At 47.5% G+C, this 19944-nt stretch overlaps 2 protein-coding genes across 5 annotated transcripts in view; both read left to right on the forward strand.

The window, feature by feature from the left end:
- Tmem108 (transmembrane protein 108) overlaps positions 1-19944 on the forward strand; it is a 356822-nt gene that overhangs the window by 300233 nt on the left and 36645 nt on the right. The gene's annotated exons all lie outside the window — the stretch shown is intronic.
- On the forward strand, positions 2296-3191 carry LOC123455593 (serine/threonine-protein kinase pim-2-like). Its single transcript, XM_045136945.1, has one exon. It carries the CDS (start codon positions 2398-2400, stop codon positions 3154-3156), a length of 759 nt encoding a protein of 252 aa, XP_044992880.1. The 5' UTR covers positions 2296-2397; the 3' UTR covers positions 3157-3191.

Below are 19944 nucleotides of genomic sequence, written 5' to 3' on the forward strand. Positions count from 1 at the left end.
GAGGGTCAGCCTAGATGTCCATCAGCAGATGAATGGATAAAGAAAGTGTGATAACCATACACAAAGTAATTTTATTTAGCTGTAAAGAAAAGTGAACTCATCGCTTTGCAGGAAAATGGATAGAACTAGAATATACACCAGACTCAGAAAGACAAATACCATTTTCTCTCATATGTAGACTAGATTTTATTTATTTTTTTTTAATTTTTATTTATTTATTTGAGAGTGACAGACACAGAGAGAAAGGCAGAGAGAGGGAGAGAGAGAGAGAGAATGGGCGCACCAGGGCTTCCAGCCTCTGCAAATGAACTCCAGACACGTGCGCCCCCTTGTGCATCTGGCTAACGTGGGACCTGGGGAAGCGAGACTCGAACCGGGGTCCTTAGGCTTCACAGGCAAGCGCTTAACCGCTAAGCCATCTCTCCAGCCCCTAGATTTTACTTTTTATGTATGTGCGTGTATGTGGGTTTGAGTATAGGTGAAGGCCATGAAACTAGAAAGGGGACTATGAGAGGGGAAATGAGATCTTAAGGGAGATTAAAAAAAGGAGTAACAGGATACATGTGACATGAAAAGGGTAGGAAGCAGACAGGCAATTCTGATGGGGGAGAGGAGTGGCGAGGAAAACCAACAAAAACAAAGCATTATGAAAATGCCTTCATGAACCCATTGCTTTGTGTGCTGATGCAAAGAGATGAATAAAAGCCCTTTAAAGGGTATGAAGGAAAATTTTCAAAGAGAATATACTAAGAAACTAGAAAACAGTAACATTTATGAATATATTCAGGACCGAAGAAAGAAACTGATGAAGATATTGGATAATAGAAAGAAGTCCCAAGCTCAGGGTTGGCAGGAATAATATTGTGAAAGTGTCCATATTACTGAAAGTGATCCAAAGGTTCAGTATGATCCCTTTCAAAATTCCAATGACAGGGGCTAGAGAGACAGCTTAACGGTTAAGGCTCTTGCCTGTGAAGCCTAAAGACCCATCTTCAATTCTCCAGATCCCACGTAAGCCAGGTGCACAAAGGTGAGGCAAGCACAAGGTCGGTCGCACATGCCCACTAGGTGGCACAAGTGTCTGGAGTTTAATTTCAGTGGCTGAGGTCCTGGTATGCCATTCTCTCCTCTGTCTCTCTAAAATACTTTTTTAAATTTATTAATTAGTTTTGTACTCAGTGAATACAGTCAAGTTGGTACCATTGTTAGGCTCATCCATGTCCTACCACCTCCCCTGGCCCCTCCTTGTTGAGGTATATGGGTCATGCATTGTGGAGTTAGCCCACTGTTATGGGTAGGAGAAATGTCTCTGCATATCATGACCCAACATGTGGCTCTGACATTCTTTCCGCCCCCTCTTCTGCAAAATTTCCCAGAGCCATATTGGGTTCATTTTTGGTCTGCTTCAGTGATGAGGTGTTGGGGGCCTCTGGGTCTCTGGATATCTGATATGGTAGGAGTTGATCGTTCTCTGTGTCAATCTCCTTCACCCTTGTGCTGGTACCCAGTTCACCAAGAAAACAGCACCCTTGCTTGTTTCGCCAATTGTTCTTAGTTTCAGCTGGGGCCCTTTTGAGGTATGATGGGGTGGTCCTGTCTGTAGGATCCGCAGCTATCTGAAAAAGACAAGCAGATTCTCCAATGGATAAAGTTAGCCCCAGACAAATGGGATAATCCTTATTTTTTTTTTTATAGAGAATTTAATAGGTTTAGGCCCTCTTGTAGCCCACGATTGGTGGTAACTTGATAATGGAGATCAGGCTCATGTTTGAATATGGTTCTGCTTGTTTCCCAGCTCCAGCTATGGGTTCCAATCCACTGAGGGGACCAGTTAGCTAAGTCAAGAGCAGTTGGTTCCCCACCATGGCTGTGTGCCACTATTGCACTTGTGTGGGCATCACAACAGGTTATTTGCTGCTAAGTAGGTTAGACCATGAGTTGCTCAGACAGATATTGGTCATTTTCCCCCAGTCACCCATGTAGCACCTTCTGGCCCTAGACGTGCTGACTGTCTGGGGACTGACTCTCTTCCAGCTTCCAGCCATGCCATTCCATTTTACGTGTCAACCGCATATAGTGTCTTCAGCAGTCGGGTCTTACCACTAACCTTTGGTGGGTCATCAAGTACTCTGACAGAAATCTGCCTGTCTTTTAGGAAAGCTTGTAGGGAGTTACAGGTCAGTGCCCACTAAGAAAAAAAAAAAAGGAGTAGCATTGGGGCTGGCGCGCGCGACGAATCTTAACGTTGCGCCGTCTGCAGGCGCTTCCGGGCCACCAGTTTCCCTGCCTTCCACCCTGGCGCCCCCCAGCCCTGGCTCCACGGCCGCATTGCCCCGGGCGTCCACGCCCTGCGGGCTCAGCGGATTCAGCGGGCTTAATCTGCGCAGCACCTCCTCCATGTTGACCAAGCCTCTGCAGGGGCTCCCTGCGCCCCTCGTGACCCCCACGCAACCACCAGGAGGCAAGGATCGGGCAGCCTTCGAGGCCGAATACCGACTTGGCCCCCTCCTGGGTAAGGGGGGCTTTGGCACCGTCTTCGCGGGACACCGCGTCACAGATAGACGCCAGGTGGCCATCAAAGTAATCTCCCGAAATCGTGTGCTGGGCTGGTTCACCTTGTCAGACTCAGTCACATGCCCACTTGAAGTGGCACTGCTCTGGAAAGTGGGTGAAGGCAATGGGCATCCTGGTGTGATCTGTCTGCTTGACTGGTTTGAAACACCAGAAGGCTTCATGCTGGTCCTAGAGCGACCCATGCCTGCCCAGGATCTTTTCGACTACATCACTGAGAAGGGCCCATTGGGTGAAAGCCGCAGCCGCAGCTTCTTCACCCAGGTGGTGGCAGCTGTTCAGCACTGCCATGCGCGTGGAGTTGTCCATCGTGATATCAAGGATGAGAACATCCTGATAGACCTGTGTCGAGGCTGTATAAAACTCATCGATTTTGGTTCTGGTGCCCTGCTTCATGATGAACCTTACACGGACTTTGATGATTGCTGTGCCCTAATCCGCCGGTGCCTGGCTCCTAAACCTTGTTCCCGACCCACACTGGAGGAGATTCTGCTGGACCCCTGGATGCAAACACCAGCAGACAAAGCACCCATCAGCCCCTCCAAAGGAAGTCCCACCCCTTTGTCCTGGTCCCTGCTTCCCTAGGCCCAGCCAGGATCTCACTACTTGGAATCCCATGGTTATGCCACAAGGGATAGATGGTGTATCTGTTGACCTGGTTATACAGGTTGTTTAAAATCCCAGTATTGGGCTGGAGAGATGGCTTAGCGGTTAAGCGCTTGCCTGTGAAGCCTAAGGACCCCGGTTCGAGGCTCGGTTCCCCAGGTCCCACGTTAGCCAGATGCACAAGGGGGCGCACGCATCTGGAGTTCGTTTGCAGAGGCTGGAAGCCCTGGCGCGCCCATTCTCTCTCTTCCTCTATCTGTCTTTCTCTCTGTGTCTGTCGCTCTCAAATAAATAAATAAAAATTAAAAAAAAAAAATCCCAGTATTGCTAAGATCAGGGACTAGGGATCAGGGCTCAAAAGATCAGCCAGGTCTGCCCAGTTCCCATCCCAGTTCTGTGAAGGATCCTCCCAGAACCTGTGGTCCATTATTTGGGAAAGAGGAATTCCTTCCTTCTGTTCAAGATGTTTATTTGGTTGGAGTTCCTTCCCTTCTGAGCCCTAATACTCTTATTCTCACATTGTAGTCCCTACACTGGCACCTCTTAATACTACCAACACAAACTTAGACACTTAGTTCAAATGCTCTCACTTGGGCAAGGGTGCTTTCCTTAAAATACCCCAGCAGCTCTTACTTTAGCTAAAGGGCCCTTAACCCTAGCACGGGGTCCCATAATCAAGCTGCTTTTCTGCCTCAGCCCAGAATTGCTTATTCTGGGGGAGGTAATGCCCTATTGGTATCCCAGGGCTTTGTGTGTGTGTGTGTGTTTTATTTTTTCTTTTGGTGATTTTTGGTGAGGGGACCCTATTGTTATCCCAAGTGCTCTTATTCTGGTGAGAAGAACCTTACTTCCATAAATTGGGGAAGGAATGGGAGATGGACACCACCGGACACCACCAGAGACTTGGATGGTTGGGGGGAGGGGATGGACTGAGGGAAAGAAGTCTTGCTGTTTGTTCTCCTGGGGTCCTCCCTCTCCCAACTTTACTGCCTCCTCCTGAGCCAGGTTTGTCCACTTGAGCTAAAATGTAAATAGTCGTGTACTGGAGGTAGGAGAGAGCTACAGTGTGCCCTCCTGTCCCTTCTTCCCCTGCCTGGATTATTTAAAAAGCCATGTGTGGAAACCTATTTAATAAATAATAAAGTCAGAAGTGACTGGCCAAAAAAAAAAAAATGAAGAAAAAGATAGCTAATATAAAAGAGTTAGAAGAGAGAGAGAGAGAAAGGAGCTGTAGAATATTAAGATCAGTGTTCATCATACCCTCTCCAGTGTCTTGTGGCTCAGGTGTTCCCTCAAGGGCCTGGTGAAGGTTCAGCCATTTGGTCTGCCTTTTAGGCTGTAGAATTTGATGGTACCATTGTTGTTTGGGTCTAGGTTTGTGTCTCCCACCCCCTCCCTTACCCTTCCCTCCCTCCCGTCCACCCTACTGTCTAGAATTGCAATGACATTCTTCACATAAGCAGAAAAATATCTCAAAATTAATATGGAAATACAAAAGACCCTGGTAGTCCAAGCAGTGACGTGCAAATGAACACTGCCAGAGGTCTAGCCAAGCCTGGTGTTGAGTCATACTGCAGAGGCAGAGAAACAAAACCACCATGACTCTGGCTCGCAAGCGGACTTGTAGACGGCCGGAGCAGAGGAGAGGACCTTGCTGCCACAGCCTTCTGATCCTTGCCAAGTATGCCAAAAAAGAAAAAACATTGGTTGGGGGGGAGTTCCAAGAGATGGCTTAGCGGTTAAAGGCACTTGCTTGCAAAGCCTGGTGGCATGGGTTCAGTTCCTAAGTACCCACATCCCACATAAAGTCAGATGCAGAAAGTGGTGCATGCAGCTGGAGTTCGTTTGCAGTGGCAAGAGGCCCTGGTGTGCCCATTCCTTTTTTAAAATATTTTATTTATGTATTTATTTATTTGCAAGGAGATAGAGAGGACGGGTGCGCCAGAGCCTCTTGCCACTGCAAATGAACTTCAGATGCATGCACCACTTTGTCATTCTGACTCTACGTGGGTACTGGGAAATTGATCCTGGACCCTAAGCCTTTTCAAGCAAGCACCTTAACTGCTGAGCATCTTTCCAGCCCCCATTCTTATTCTCTCTCTCTCTTTCTGTGTGCAAATAAATAAAATAAAATAAATGATCACTTTACTTCATGTAAATTGAAATTGTTATATTGCATGGCCTCTTCAGCCTGGCTCCTTTGACTTAGCAGTATGTCTGGGGGTGTTTGTTTGGCGGGATGGTTGTGACAGTCTCGCTCTAACCCAGGCTAACCAACTCAATCCATTGCCCAGGCTGGCATCGAAGTCACAGCAGGCCTCCTACCTCAGCTTCCCTAGTGCTCGGATTAAAAAGTGTGAGTCATCACAGCTGGCTACGGATGTGGTTTTAAAGCTTGCTTGCTTGTCTTGCTGTGATTTGATCACTCCTTACTTTGCAGTCCTCAATAATCGTCCGTTATATGAGCACGCCTCTGTTTCCGTGTCCATTCGCCTGCTGAAGGGCATCTGAATTGCTTCCTGTTTTCACCACTTTGAATAACGCTGTAGTCAGCATTCATGTGTGTGTGTGTGTGTGTGGGCACGCGCGCGTGCACGTGAGAGAGAGAATGTAGGTTTCAGCCCACTTGGGTAAATATCCAGGGACAAACTGCTAGATCACATATTATTAACATGTGGACTTAGTAAGATCTTGCACTGTGGCTTATTCTTCCATTCCTGCCAGCAGCAAGTGACAGTTACTATTTCCTCGTACACTCACCAGCTTCTGACATCATCCCTGCTTTGGCTTTAGATACTGTAATGGGTGTGTGGTAGTGTCTCGTTGTAATCAACAGTTCTCTGATTGCCTATGATGTTGAACTTATTTTCATATGGTTCTTTGTAAGTGAAAATACCTGTTCAGATCTTCGGCCCATTTTTAGGTAGCTTGTTTTCTTTTAAAATTATTTATTCATTTATTTGTGAGAGAGACGCAGATACGGAGAGAATGGACACACCAGGGCCTCTAGCCACTGCAAACGAACTCCAGACGTATGCACCACGTTGTGCATCTGATTTATGTGGGTACTGGAGAATCAAACCTGGGTCCTTGGGCTTCACCGGCAAACAACTTAACTGCTAAGCCATCTCTCCAGCCCTGGATTGTTTTATTGCCAGGTTTTAAGCGTTAGTGTGGGCTGAGGAGAGATGGTCCATGGGTAAAGCGCTTGGCCTGCAAACGTGAGGACCTGGGTTCAGATCCCCAGCAGCCATGTAAAAGCCAAGCATGGCAGGGTCACCTGCAGCCCCACTGCTTGGGAAGAAGCCAGGAGCACCCCTGGGGCTTGCTGACCAGCCAGACTAGCCAAATTGTGAGCTCTGGGTTCACTGAATGATCCTGTCTCAGTAAATAAGTTGGACAGTGGAAGAAGAAATCTGAGGCCTATCTCTGGCCTCCCCTGCACAGCATGCATGTTCACATGTACCCGCTACATCACTTATGCACACTTAGAAACAGTCATCTGTATATTTTGGATATAATTCTTTTTTTTTAAATTTTTTATTTATTTATTTGAGAGCGACAGACACAGAGAGAAAGACAGATAGAGGGAGAGAGAGAGAGAATGGGCGCGCCAGGGCTTCCAGCCTCTGCAAACGAACTCCAGACGCGTGCGCCCCCTTGTGCATCTGGCTAACGTGGGACCTGGGGAACCGAGCCTCGAACCGGGGTCCTTAGGCTTCACAGGCAAGCGCTTAACCGCTAAGCCATCTCTCCAGCCCTGGATATAACTCTTTTATCAGATACATACAATTGTTTCCCTCCCCCAGACTATCAATGAACTTTTCAGAGCAGAAGTACTTAAGGATTGGGTCCAAACCCTCAAGACCAAACCCAAGGTCACCTAGGTCTTCTTCTTCTCCAGGCTTTGTAGGTTTGCGTGTCACGTTTATGCCTCAGGGGCATTTTGAGTTCATACTTACTCTTCGGAGACAAGGCCTTACTGACTTTGAATTCCATATCCTCCTTCCTCATCCTCCCATATGCTGGGCATAGCATGGATCTTTTCCTATGAGTGGAAAAAGACACCATAGTCTACCGCAGAGTAAGATGTGTTACAAAGATGCCCCACTAATGGAGCTCCTCATTAACTCATAGGGAAGTATAAACAGATAAAAGTAAAGACATGTTTTGAAAGAGTACTGTGATGACAAGTTTCTCAAAAGAAAAAATCAAAATGTATCAGCTAATATTAATTAACATACTGTGTTACAGGAACTAAAAAAAAAAAAACAAGACAGATTAAGGCAAAGGTGGCAATGGAAATACTGGGAAAGAAAGTTAATTCAGTGAGAGGTTTTAGGAGACTTGGTTAGGCACTTGTGAGAAACAGAGTTAGAGCTTTGCCACACATGAGCTATCAAAGTAAATTACAAGTGAATTGAAGGGCAGGGCTCAGGTGCCCCAGGAAATCAGGGGAGAAGTTGGGACCAGGCTTGGCTTGGAATGTCTGGGTGGCAGGCCACAGATGCTCCGTGTGCCTTCCACAGCTGACTTCTGGAGAGCCATTGAGATGGGGCAGTCCTTCAGTGTTGTCTCAAGACGAGATAAGGTCTTTCGTGCCCTCGACCAGGTGCTGAGTGTGGGGTTTACCCTGGAGGGGCATGGTCAGGTAAGCCACAAGCCTTGGCAGCCTGCACCCTGGAAGCTGATGGGGCTTCCGTGTTGAGAGGGAGCCAAAGAAGGCTGTGCATCTGTATAGTCAGTGTAAAACAAAGACATGATGGAGCTAACAGGGGAAAGTATTGGAAAATATTCCCAGAACAGAATTGGGAAGGACTTCCCTTTGATTAAAAAAAGAGACCCGCGGGCTGGAGAGATGGCTTAGCGGTTAAGCGCTTGCCTGTGAAGCCTAAGGACCCCGGTTCGAGGCTCAGTTCTCCAGGTCCCACGTTAGCCAGATGCACAAGGGGGCGCACGCGTCTGGAGTTCGTTTGCAGAGGCTGGAAGCCCTGGCACGCCCATTCTCTCTCTCTCCCTCCCTCTGTCTTTCTCTCTGTGTCTGTTGCTCTCAAATAAATAAATAAATAATTTTAAAAAAAAAAAAGAGACCCGCCAGGCATGGTGGCGCATGCCTTTAATCCCAGCACTCGGGAGGCAGAGGTAAGAGGATCGCCGTGAGCTCGAGGCTGCGCTGAGACTACATAGTGAATTCCAGGTCAGCCTGAGCCAGAGTGAGACCCTATCTCGAAAAACCAAAAAAAAAAAAGAAAAGAAAAGAAACAGTACACACACACACATGCGCACGCACGCACACACACACACACCATAATACCAACAAAAGCTGAGTCCGTCATCCAAAGGAGGAGCTCTGCAAGATGACCATGTTCAGGGCTATCCCGGACATCTAGAACCAGGTGCGAATGAACAAATTTGTAAAGACCAGCGTGACAAGGAAAATTAGCAATGATGATGAGCGAAAGAAAAAGATGGTGACTGAAAACACATGTAAGTGCACACTAGACTTCTGGGGACTGTCCAGTTTCAGTAACAATCAAAGAAATGGAAATTTCACACTATTTTCTTTTTGAACTGACCCAAAACTGAGGTCTTCAGCATTGAAATGATTTGCTCAGTTCAATTACTGGAAGAAAATCATTCAAATGTTTGGGTTGGGTTAAATATGATATAATATGAGGGCGGGGAAGATTGTTCAGTGGTTAAAGGTGCTCACTTGCAAAGCCTGATGGCCTGAGTTCAATTCCCAAGTCTCCCATGTAAAGCCACATGCAAAAATGGTACAAGTGGTGTTCATTTGCAGCCAGCCACAGCATGCCCTGGTATGTATACACACACACACACACACACACGTGCACACACACAGGTACACGTGTGCAAATAGGTACATAAATAATTTGTTTTTGGTTTTTTGAGGTAGGGTCTCACTCTAGCTCAGGCTGACCTGGAATTCACTCTATAGTCTCAGGGTGGCCTCGAACTCATGGCGATCCTCCTACCTCTGTCTGCTGAGCGCCGGGATTAAAGGCATGCGCCACCACATCCAGCAAATACATAAATACATTTTTAAAGAAGCTACAGGTTAGATTGATTTTTTTTATAACATGATGTAATATGACATATTTAACCAAAGCCTCCTTAAAGGGATAGTAAATGACTTGTTGGCAAGTTTGTTTTTGAGACAGGGTCTCGCTGGCCAAGCTGGCCTCCAACTCACTACATAGCGCAGGCTGGCTTTGAATTTTGGTCCTCCAGCTCTGCCTCCCGAGTGCTGGGATTGCAAGTTTACACCACCATGCCAGCAGAGAAAGGATTGGTAAAGCAGTGAGCAGAAAGAACAAAGAAAACAGAGGAGTAACCACGGCAACCACGTAAGGGAAGAAGCTGGAAAGCTCCTTGCAGGAACAGATCCTGGCAAACCTGACAAAGTCAACTCCTGATTATTTGGGACTTGAGACCGAGAAGCACCCCCCACCCCCACCCCGGCTGGCCATGCCAAGCACCCTAGGACTCAGGGCTTGGCAGTCATTCTAGGAACTTCGACAAAGGGGGTCTGAAGTGGCACTATAGGCCAGAGGATTAATTGAAGAACTCTTAGAACTGGACATTGGGGGGAGGGTATAGCTCTGCTGTTAGAGCGCTTCCCTAGCATTCAGGAAGCCCTGGTTTCAATCCCCAGTGCCACGTAAAGAGAGCGTCGTGGTGTGCACCTGGACTGCCAACATTCAGGAGGGTCTGAAGTCTAAGGTCGTCTTCAGCTACATAGCCAGTTCAAGACCAGCCTGGGCTTTAAAACCAAAGAAACAGCCAGGTCTCCAGAGCTCTCTTGCCTTCCACGCAGCAGAGGCCATGCACCCCTTATCCTGTGGAAGCCTGGGTCCCCTCTGCGTATGGTAATGTAGCAGGGCTTGAGGCACTTGGGGAGCAGCAGGCGCCGAATACCGAAGTCAGATGATAAGGAGAAGTGCCCTCGCCTCTTCCTCAGCTTGCTCCCAGAATGCTCCTGACCAGCTTGACTCCCCTCCCCCCAGAGGGTGGTATCTAATGACATTGACATACAGAGTCCCTCGACGTGGTCTAATGACAAAGCCTCTATTTTCCACCCCAGTATGCTGTGCGTGGCTCCGCAGTTAAGGCACTTGCCTGCAAAGTCTAAGTGACCTGGCTTCATTTCTCCAGTGCCCACATAAGGTCAGCTGCACAAAGTGGCATATGCATCTGAGTTCATTTAAAGCTGCTGGAGGTCCTGGCATACCTAGTCTCTCGCTCGCTCGCTCACTCGCGTTCTCTCTCTCTCTCTATGCTCTCTCCTGGCAAATAAGTAAAAATATTTAATTAAAAAAAAAAAGCTGGGCTGGAGCATGGTGGATGGTGGCACATGCCTTGAATCCCAGCAGTTGGGAGGCAGAGGTAAGAGGATCACTGTAAATTCAAGGCCACCCTAAGGCTACATAGTGAATTACAAATCAGCCTGGACTAGAGCGAGACCCTACTTCAAAAACAAAAAAAGAAAAGAAGAAGAAGAAGAGGAGGGAGGAGGAGGAGAAAAAGAAGCTGAGCTGGAGAGATGGCTTAGTAGTTAAGACGCTTTCCTGGGAAGCCTAAGGACTACGGTTTGAATCCTCCAGGTCCCACATGTATAGCCTGACGCAGCAGTGATGTAAGCATGCAATGTGGTGCATGCCCACAAGGGGGCGCACAGATCTGGAGTTCTTTCACAATGGCTGAAAGGCCCTAGAGCCCCATTCTCTCCCTCCCTCCCTCCCTCCCTCCCTCCCTCCCTCCCTCTCTCTCTCTCTCTCTCTCTCTCTCTCTCTCTCTCTCTCTCTCTCTCTCTCTCTCTATATATATATATATATATATATATATATATATATATATATGTGTGTGTGTGTGTGTGTGTGTGTGTGTGTATGTGTGTATGTGTGTATGTGTATGTGTATGTATATGTATATGTATATATGTATATATGTATGTATGTATGTATGTATGTATGTATGTATGTATGTATCTATCTATCTATCTATCTATCTATCTATCTATCTATCTATCTATCTATCTCCCCCCACTCTTGCTCTCTCTTTCAAATAAATAAAATATTTTTTTGAAAACAGTCAGAAGAGCCTATTCTTTGTCTGAATTTCTTCCCAAGTTGAAACATTGTTGCTCTTTCTTACTTCTTCCAGAATAAGGTGTAAGATCCAAGCTTGTAAGAGAGGTGCCATGGCACGAAGCCAATGTGACGGTCACCTACCACAAACATTCTACCCTCTAATGAGAGGGAAGCCAAGGGACCCAGGCTAGCCATGGCTGCACCTGCTTCAACCCCCAGCCCTCACCCAAGTAGGACCTTAAATGAACTTGGCATGGGGTGTGGTCTGACTCAGCACTGCCGCACTCACACTGCTGGATCGACAGTGGTTCCGATGGGAAATCTGCACTGGGAGAAAGGTGGGAAGAAATGGCCCCCTTTCACCCTCCACACAGCGAGGCAAGCTAGCAGCCAGCCAAGGGCCTGTTGGCGTTTCCTGGGCTCTTCATTCGGACAGCATCTTTCTGAGTCCGGCTTCCTTTCCAATTTAATCACATAGCCAATTTGCCAAAACTTTCCTTCAAAGGTACAAGGTAGGCATGAGCTCTCTCTTGATCTTTCTCCCTTGACATTCTGGAAGCATCCGTGAGCTTGGCTTGCTGGTCAGTGTCCTTTCAGGTTGCTTAGCAATGAGCCTGTTTGTTTCTCTGTGGCGCATTTTATTTTTATCTCTGCTCCTGCTCACCTGTAATCTTTCTCCTCGGGAGCATCTCAATCTTGGCTTTTCCTATGAGCCAGCGTGGGTGCCTGTTCACTCGTGAACCACCCTACAGCCTTCTGGACATCATGAAAGGCAAACATCACAGACGTACCACCACATGAGGTCTCTATGTCTGCAGTGGAAACATGGCACACACCAGATTGGCCATGTGCCAAATGAAAACCAGTGACGCTTCCCAGCTGAATACATACGGAGAATCACACAGATCTGCCTGGGCATCTGACAATGCTACAGCCATGTCTGTGGGGTGCAGATGGGTGGGCTGGCCTTCACAACATCGCACGGCTTCGCCCCACCTCCAGGGGAGCCCTGTCAGGTCCCTTGCTCACTGCAGTGAACTATGGAAACCAGAAATATTAGGGTTTATACCTGTGATTCTGGCCATACTTCTGTGAGCCAGGGTGATACGGAGCAAATGGGGGGACTGGAGCTACGTGGGCTGAGTCTGCAACCTCCGACCCAGAGCCAAAGCAGGACTACAATGGCGCCTCCCCTCACACCCAGCACGGCACCCACCATTCCCTAGACCCCTCGCCCACACCCTGCCAAGCAAAACCTGGCAAGTCCAGCCAGCTCAGAGAGGGGCTTACTTAAGGAGCCAGACAGCCAAGCAGGAGCTTGTCGGATCCTGCTTTAAATGCCACAGAACCATTTTCTTACATGGATATAAATTTCTAATTTGGCTCTTTCCTTTACACGTTCTTTTGGCATATGTGCTAAGCACATGCTTTACAAAATCTAGCTGCGGTTCAGTTTTGATTTTCCTTACTTCAAAGTGATCAGCACGTCAAGCTCTTATGCATAATTCATTATGTAAACCAAGGTCCTTTTTTGGGCTCATGGAAGGGAGGAGGGAGGGCAAGAGCAAGATATAGTCTGTGGGTCGCACCAAGTTTTAGCACCTGCAAGACTCCCATATTTAGAGGCTGAGGAGATGTCTCCATAGGCTAAGAGTGCTTGCTGAACAAGCCTGAGGACCTGAGTCCAATTCCCAGCACCCACCTAAAAAGCCAGGCACAGCCATGCACACCTAAGACCCAAGTGCTGAGGGAGGCAGGAACAAGAGGATCATGGGAGCTCGCTGGCAAATAGTCTAACCAAATCACGTGAACTCCTGAACTTCAGGTTCAGAGAGAGGCCCTATCACATGGGAGTAAGACAGATGAGTGATAGAAGAAAACACCCAAAGTCCTCCTCGGGCTTTTGCAGACATACACAGTAATACCAGAGTTAGACCTGTTTCCTTCCAGTTCTGGAAGGATCTGAATGTTATTATAGAGTACGTGGGGCTGGTTGTGCAAAATAAGGCTGCTACATGCTACTCAGAGACACTATTAAAAAAAAAAAATTCAGGGCTGGGGAGATGCTCAGAGGTTAAGGCATTTGCCTGCAAAGCCTAATTACCCTGGTTCAGTTCCCCAGCACCCACATAAATCCAGATGCACAAAGTGGCGCATGCATCTGGACTTCGTTTGCAGTGGCTAGAGGCCCTGGGGTGCCCATATTCTCCCTCTGCCTTTCTCTCTCACTCTCTATCTCTCTCCTCTCTCTGTACTTTCAAATAAATTTTTTTAAAAATACTTTAAAAAAAAAACAACACATTCAGGGTCAGGAATGGTGGCGCATGCGTTTAATCCCAGCGCTCAGGTGGCTGAGGTAGGAGAATTGCCATGAGTTCAAGGCCAGCCTGAGACTACATAGTGAAGTCCAGGTCAGCCTGAGCTAGAGCAAGATCCTACATGGAAAAAAAGCAAACACACACATGCACACGCACACACACACCAGTTCACCTGAGTTTGTTTTTAGGGAGACTTAGGTCCATGTTAATGACACCCGTTAGGGTTGCTATCCACCAGACTGCAGTTGTGATGCAGTTGTCATTGCCTGTGTGGAGTAAGGGCCAGGGGTCACCATTCACTTCTTTGACTCTCTATGTTGAACTTCTGTTTTTAAAGTCTTCACCAAGGGAGAGAAGGAGCTATGTCTGCTGCAGGGCTCCAGGGGAGTGGCAGGGTAGGAAAGCGGGGTCTGTGGAACAAATGCGCAATGGTAGAATGAATGGTCTGCATCCCACGTTCCAAAGCCTCAGCCCAAGTTCACACGGGACTAAAGGCGAGGAGGCAGCTGAAGGTAATCTGTGTTTTGTTTTTGAGGTACCTGAAATAGGATCGGCATAGGCGCGGGGAGCCCTAACAGAGACAGCGGGCATATGTGATAAAGTTGTCTACACAAGCCTCAAGGAGCTCTTTCAATAAATACACAAGAAAAGTTGTAAGTGTAAGAAAGCACTGTGTTATGGTTTAATTGGCAGGATTTTTTTTTCTCTTTCTTACTTGTACGTAGAACAGTAGTTCTTGGAGCTGGAGAGATGACTCAGCAGTTAAAGGCACTTACTTGAGAAGTCTGATGGCCCAGCTTCAATTCCCCAGTAGCCACGTAAAGCCAGATGCACAAAGGGGTGCATGCATCTGTAGTTTGTTCGCAATGGCTGGAAGCCCTGGTATTCCCACCCTCTCTGTCTCTCTTCGCTCTATCTCTTTGTGAATAAAAACATAAGAAAAGAAGTCTAGGGTCTCATAGATGAGAATGTTAGAGCCTAGAATCTAAAGTCATCACTTAGTCATGGAACATTTGGGGCTGGCAAGAGAGCTCTGTTGGTAAAGTACTTGCCTGTCACACCTGAGGATCTGATTTTGATGCCTAATACCTGCATAAAATGCCAGGCAGGGATGGTGGCATACCTGTGATTCCAGCATTGAGGAGACAGAGATGGGAAGCTCCCCTGGGGCTCTGTGGTTAGCCAGTCTAACCTAACTCATGATCTGCAGACCAATGAGAGCCCCTGTCTTAAAAAAAAAAAAAAAAGGTAAACTGAATAGCTACTGATGTGTCCCAAAATTATCCATCTTCTGGCCTCCAAACACACACAAACATGCATTCATGTACAAAGAAAATGAAATAAAAATCATGGGCCATGGGCTGGAGAGATGGCTTAGCAGTTAAGGTGCTTGTCTGCAAAGCCAAAGGACCCAGGTTCAACTCCCCAGGACCCATGTAAGCCAGATACACAAGGGGGTACATGCACCTGGAGTTTGTTTGGAGTGTCTGAAGGCCCTGGTGTGTTCTCATTATTTCTCTCTCTCTCTGTCTCTCTCTCTCTCTCTGTCTCTCTCTCTCTTTCTCTTTCCATCTCTCAAATGAAAATAAATCAATTTTTTAAAAATCATAGGCCATTTATTTAATGGGAACACGAAGCACAGTACCTGCTCCGGCGCTGCTGGTGGGACGCTGTGCACACAGGAGGCGAGCGGAGGGGGAGAAGTGTGGTTTCAGACCCAGCAGGAGTTCACTTGAAAGACCCCCAGAGGGAGACCTTCACTCAAGTCTCGAGATAGCACGCACCCAAAGACACACGGGAGACCCAGCTTACTGCAAAAGCATGAGGCTTTATTTGGGAAACCAGAGCTCTGGGGTCGACACGTATCTCATGCAGGAGACAGAGGAGTCGACCCTGAGCCCTATTGGGTGTTTCTTTTTATAGGGTTTTTAGCAAGGAAGGGAAAGGGGAGGGAGTTTCACAAGGGTATTTGCCAACCTTGTACAGTTATGTCTACATATCTTATTTGTGCATAACCAGAGTTTAAGTCCTTGGTCAGGCTGTCTTGGAAAACTATTTTTTTTCCTCTTCCCGGGACATAAAGTTTAGGTTGACCCGACCAACCCATATCTTGGGCCACCCGCAGCCTATCTTTTAGCCTGTTTTTGATTTACTCCTGAATATACAGTTCAGGCTGTCCCCTACCTGTAGCAACCAGCTATTTCTTCACTAAGTTTACTTTAAAATTTTTTATCCTGCCTTTCACACTCAGCTCTTGGCTTGTTTTGGCCTCAGGGATGCCTCCCCCAACCTTTCTTCCCTTCCATGCCCTTCCCCAGCCTTCACTTCTGTCCACTCCTCTCCTCCCTTCCTGCCCCTCTTCTGAGCCCTGAGGGGGAAGATTCACTGGGATGGGAAGTAGAGGTATGTATGTGGGCCTTTGAAAACAGTTTTGGAAGTTAACTGGAACTTTCCCCTTCTCAAAGCCTGTTGAGTTCTGGTTCAGGAGCTACCAACATGGCTTGTTACCTCTTTGTAAATAAAGTTTTATTGAAACACAACTATGCCTATTCATTCCCATCATTATTGGTGGCTGCTTTCACACTGCAGTGACCGAACTGAATAACTGTAAACGGGATGAGCCTAAAGATGTTCGCTGCCCAGCCCTTTGTAGAAGAGCTCTCTTTCCTCCTGGCTTACTTAAGTGCTTTAGTCTCAGTACTTTGTGAGAACCTTCCAAACACTAATTGCTCTGAGGATTTCTAAGAGGTAGTTGCAGTGGATTACTTTTTCTGTAATTTATTTGAGAACTCTTTTCTTACAGGGCACCTAAGCAGAAGAGTTCCTCAGAACATACTTTAAGAAATGACTCCTTAACAGTATTATAAGATATTGGAAGAAAAGCAAGGTTTATCCAGAACACAGTCATCCATGTAAAAACAGGAAAGGGGAAAGGGGGTGCTTCAGTGACATTTGGAAAGGTCTGAAAAGTAGTGAGTCCTGTTCACTTGCAGGTGGGGGAAACTTATAGCAGTTACCTCCTCACTGCTGGGACAAAACACCCCACCAGAAGCAGCTTAGGGGAGGAAAGGGTTTATTTCCACTGACAGTTTTGAGGGGCAGTTTCATCATGGCAGGGAAAGCGTGGCAAGAGCAGACAGTCGGGCATCACATCTTGTCACATGAGCTGGGAGGAAGTAGAGAGAGATATAACTGGGGGGGGGGCTGGACTATAAAATCCCAAGCCCCCCCCCCACGGACACACCTCCTCCAATAAGGCTGTACCTTCCAAAGGGCAGGGATTAAGTGTGAGGCTTGATCACAAACATGATGAAGTGGTTGATTCATCTCCTGGGGCCTTGTCTCTGCACACAAGGAATGGAATGGAGGGACAGGTGAAGGGTGAACAATCCAGGTCAATTTACACAGGAATACGATAACAATGAGGTTAGTTTACACAGGAATACAACAACTTGAGTGAAACGAAACTGACGGTGGCAGCAGGTTTGAGAAGCAAGAGACAAAGGTGGGGTAACATCCAACTCTTGGGAGCAGTGGGTTGCCAAGCTCTGAATCCTTGACAGGCTTGGAGTACCAGTCTAGAGGGGTCAACGCAAGAGCCAGGAGATGCTGGTCATCCTGAAGCCGGAGTGAGTCCAGGCACCTAGGCGATAGTTCCGGGCCCAGAGCAGATCTGGGGCCCCAAGCGCAGGAGGGTCTGCGGAATCTCAGAGGTAGAAACAGGTCCAGCACCTGAGCAGAAGCAGCTCTGGGGATGAGGAGCAAAGGGCGTCTGGAAAGCGAGGCATCTCCCTGGCAGGCCTCGACTTCTGATATTGGACAAGTTCATAGCTGGACAGCCTGATGCATGTAGATCCCAGTAAGGCATGCAAATTAAGTAAAAAATAATCACGGGGATCAATCAGGAAAGTCTGTTAACCTACCAAGAGTCCAGAACTTCCTACTGAGGGCCTGGAAAGATGGCTTAGAGGTCAATGACATAGAACTCAATTAAGTTGTTTAAAGCAGGAAGACCCACCTTGGCTGTGGGCAGCACCATTCCATGGCTGGAGTCCGGCACTGTATAAAAGGAGGGGCCGCCTGAGCAGCAGCCCGCGTCGCTCTGCGTCCCCACCGTGCTGGCTGCGAGCAGCTGCCTCCGCTCCTGCTGCCTTGCCTTCTCCACCATGATGGATGGCAAGCTGGAACCGGTAGCTGAGAGAAGCTTTTACTCCCCTAAACTACTGGACCAACAACAGGAAAGTAACTGATAAAGAATTCACGTAGGAATTCCATCAATATTTCTCTCTTACAAAAAGCTCTCCCAGCTGGAGGGGTGGCTTCGTGTTTAAGGTACTTGCCTGAGAAGCTTAAGGACCCAGGTTTGATTCCTCAGGACCCGTGTGAGCCAGATGCACAAGGTGGTACATGTGTCTGGAGTTTACCTGCATTGGCTAGTGGCCATGGAGTGCCCATTCTCTCTCTCCGTCTCTCCATCTGTCTCTTCCTCTCTCAAATAAATAAATAAATTAGCATCTTCGGAGATAGCTGAGAGAGTAAAGTGCTGGTCAGTCAAGCATGAGTTCAGATCCCTAGTAACCATGTAAAATACCAGGTGTGGTGGCATATTCCTGCAGTCTCAGGGCTGGGGAAGCAGAGGCAGGGAAAACCCTGGCACTCCACTGGCTGGCTAGTCTCGCTGAGTGAATGAATTCGGGGTTCAGTAAGAGATCCTGTTTCAGGTTGATGCCTTCCATGGCTTCAGGGTTCCTATTCTCTGCCAATTAAAGAATTAAGAGGGGACTGGGGAAATGGCTTAGCAGTTAAGGCATTTGCCTGCAAAGACTAAGGACCCCGGTTCAAATCTCCAGGACCCATGTAAGCCAGATGCACAGGGGGCACATGTGTCTGGAGTTCGTTTGCAGTGGCTGGAGGCCCTAGCATACCTATTCTCTCTTTCTCTCTCTGCCTTTTCCTCTCTCTCTCTCTCTCTCTCTCTCTCTCTCTCTCTCTCTTTCTCTTTCTCAAATAAATAAAATATTTTTTTAAAAAAAGAATTAAGAGGAAGGAAAGTAACTAATACAGTTCTTTTGCAATAGAGCTTTTTTTTTAATTTGATGCTATCCCCTTTAACAATTTTTTAAAATGCATTCATTTATTTACTTATTTGTATATCTGAGAGAAAGAGAAAATCAGGTAGAGATAGACAAAGAGAGAGAGATAGACACACCAGACCTCCTGCCACTGCAGACAGACTCCAGACACATGCACCACTTTGTGCATCTGGTTCTATGTGGGTACCAAGCCACCAGGCTTCACAAGCTAGTGCCTTTAACCACTGAGCAATCTTTCCAGCCTCCATTTGTCAATTCGTGCTATTATTTCTTGAGCTATGAGTCCTATTCCAGCAGTCCTTGCCTATGTCTACATCTTGAGATGTTTTCCTGAAGCAGATTCAGAAGTTCAGAGCTAACATCAAGGTCTTTGATCCATCTGGAATTGATTTTTGGACAGAGAGCGGCAGGGATCTCATTTCATTCTTCTACCTGTGGACAGCCATTTTTCCCAGCATCATTTGTTAAAAGAGGCTTTCTCCAGTATGCGTTTTTTGTCCCTTTTGATAAGTATCTGATTTACCAAGTCCGTTATTTCCCAATGGTTATATCCACCCGTTGGTGGATTGGCTTCTGTTGGGCTCACACCACTCTTGTGTGACCCTATTGAAGACCAAAGACACAATTTGGGGTTCTCCATAGGAGCCCAAAAGAAAACAAGACCATAAATCCAAAAGTATAAAATGTTGCTATTAATGTCACATATTTCCCTTATGGTAGAGGATCCTGACAGCGCCCCCCCCCCTCCCCCCGTGTATGGTAGCCTCAGATAGCAGGTCCATCAGGAGCCTACCACTTGTCAGGAGCTGCCTCCTCCTCTCACCTCAGCTCTGTCCTCTCGCTGCCCCACATCCAGCTGGTGTGAGCACAGGACACGGAGTAACAGGCACATCTTTTGAGGTCATGCTTCACAAATGCAAATGAATTTCACCAAGGGCAGCCAGTTTAGATTGCATTTGTTCTTGGCTTACTTTAGATTAAAAGGAAGCAGAGAGCAGGGGAGTGAGCCAGCCAGCCAGGGGGCACCGTTTCCTGAAAAAGCAGCGCCTGAAGGAGCCAAGCAGAGATTTGCTGCAGGCCGCCTGCCTGGTGTGCGTGCCTGTTGTGCATGCGACAGTGCATGTGCGTGTGCGTGCGTGTCAGCTCGAGGGCTAACGCTAAATCAGGTATCACCCATACCTTTGGAGACAGACTCTCTCATGGCCTAGATCTTGCCAAGTAGGCTAAGACTCACCCTAGCCAGCCA

This window comes from Jaculus jaculus, chromosome 17 (genome assembly GCF_020740685.1).
Source record: "Jaculus jaculus isolate mJacJac1 chromosome 17, mJacJac1.mat.Y.cur, whole genome shotgun sequence".
Taxonomy (NCBI): domain Eukaryota; kingdom Metazoa; phylum Chordata; class Mammalia; order Rodentia; family Dipodidae; genus Jaculus; species Jaculus jaculus.

Bases quoted from the DNA above. Each gene is read 5' to 3' on its own strand.
- LOC123455593 (XM_045136945.1), top strand. From the start codon at position 2,398: ATGTTGACCAAGCCTCTGCAGGGGCTCCCTGCGCCCCTCGTGACCCCC.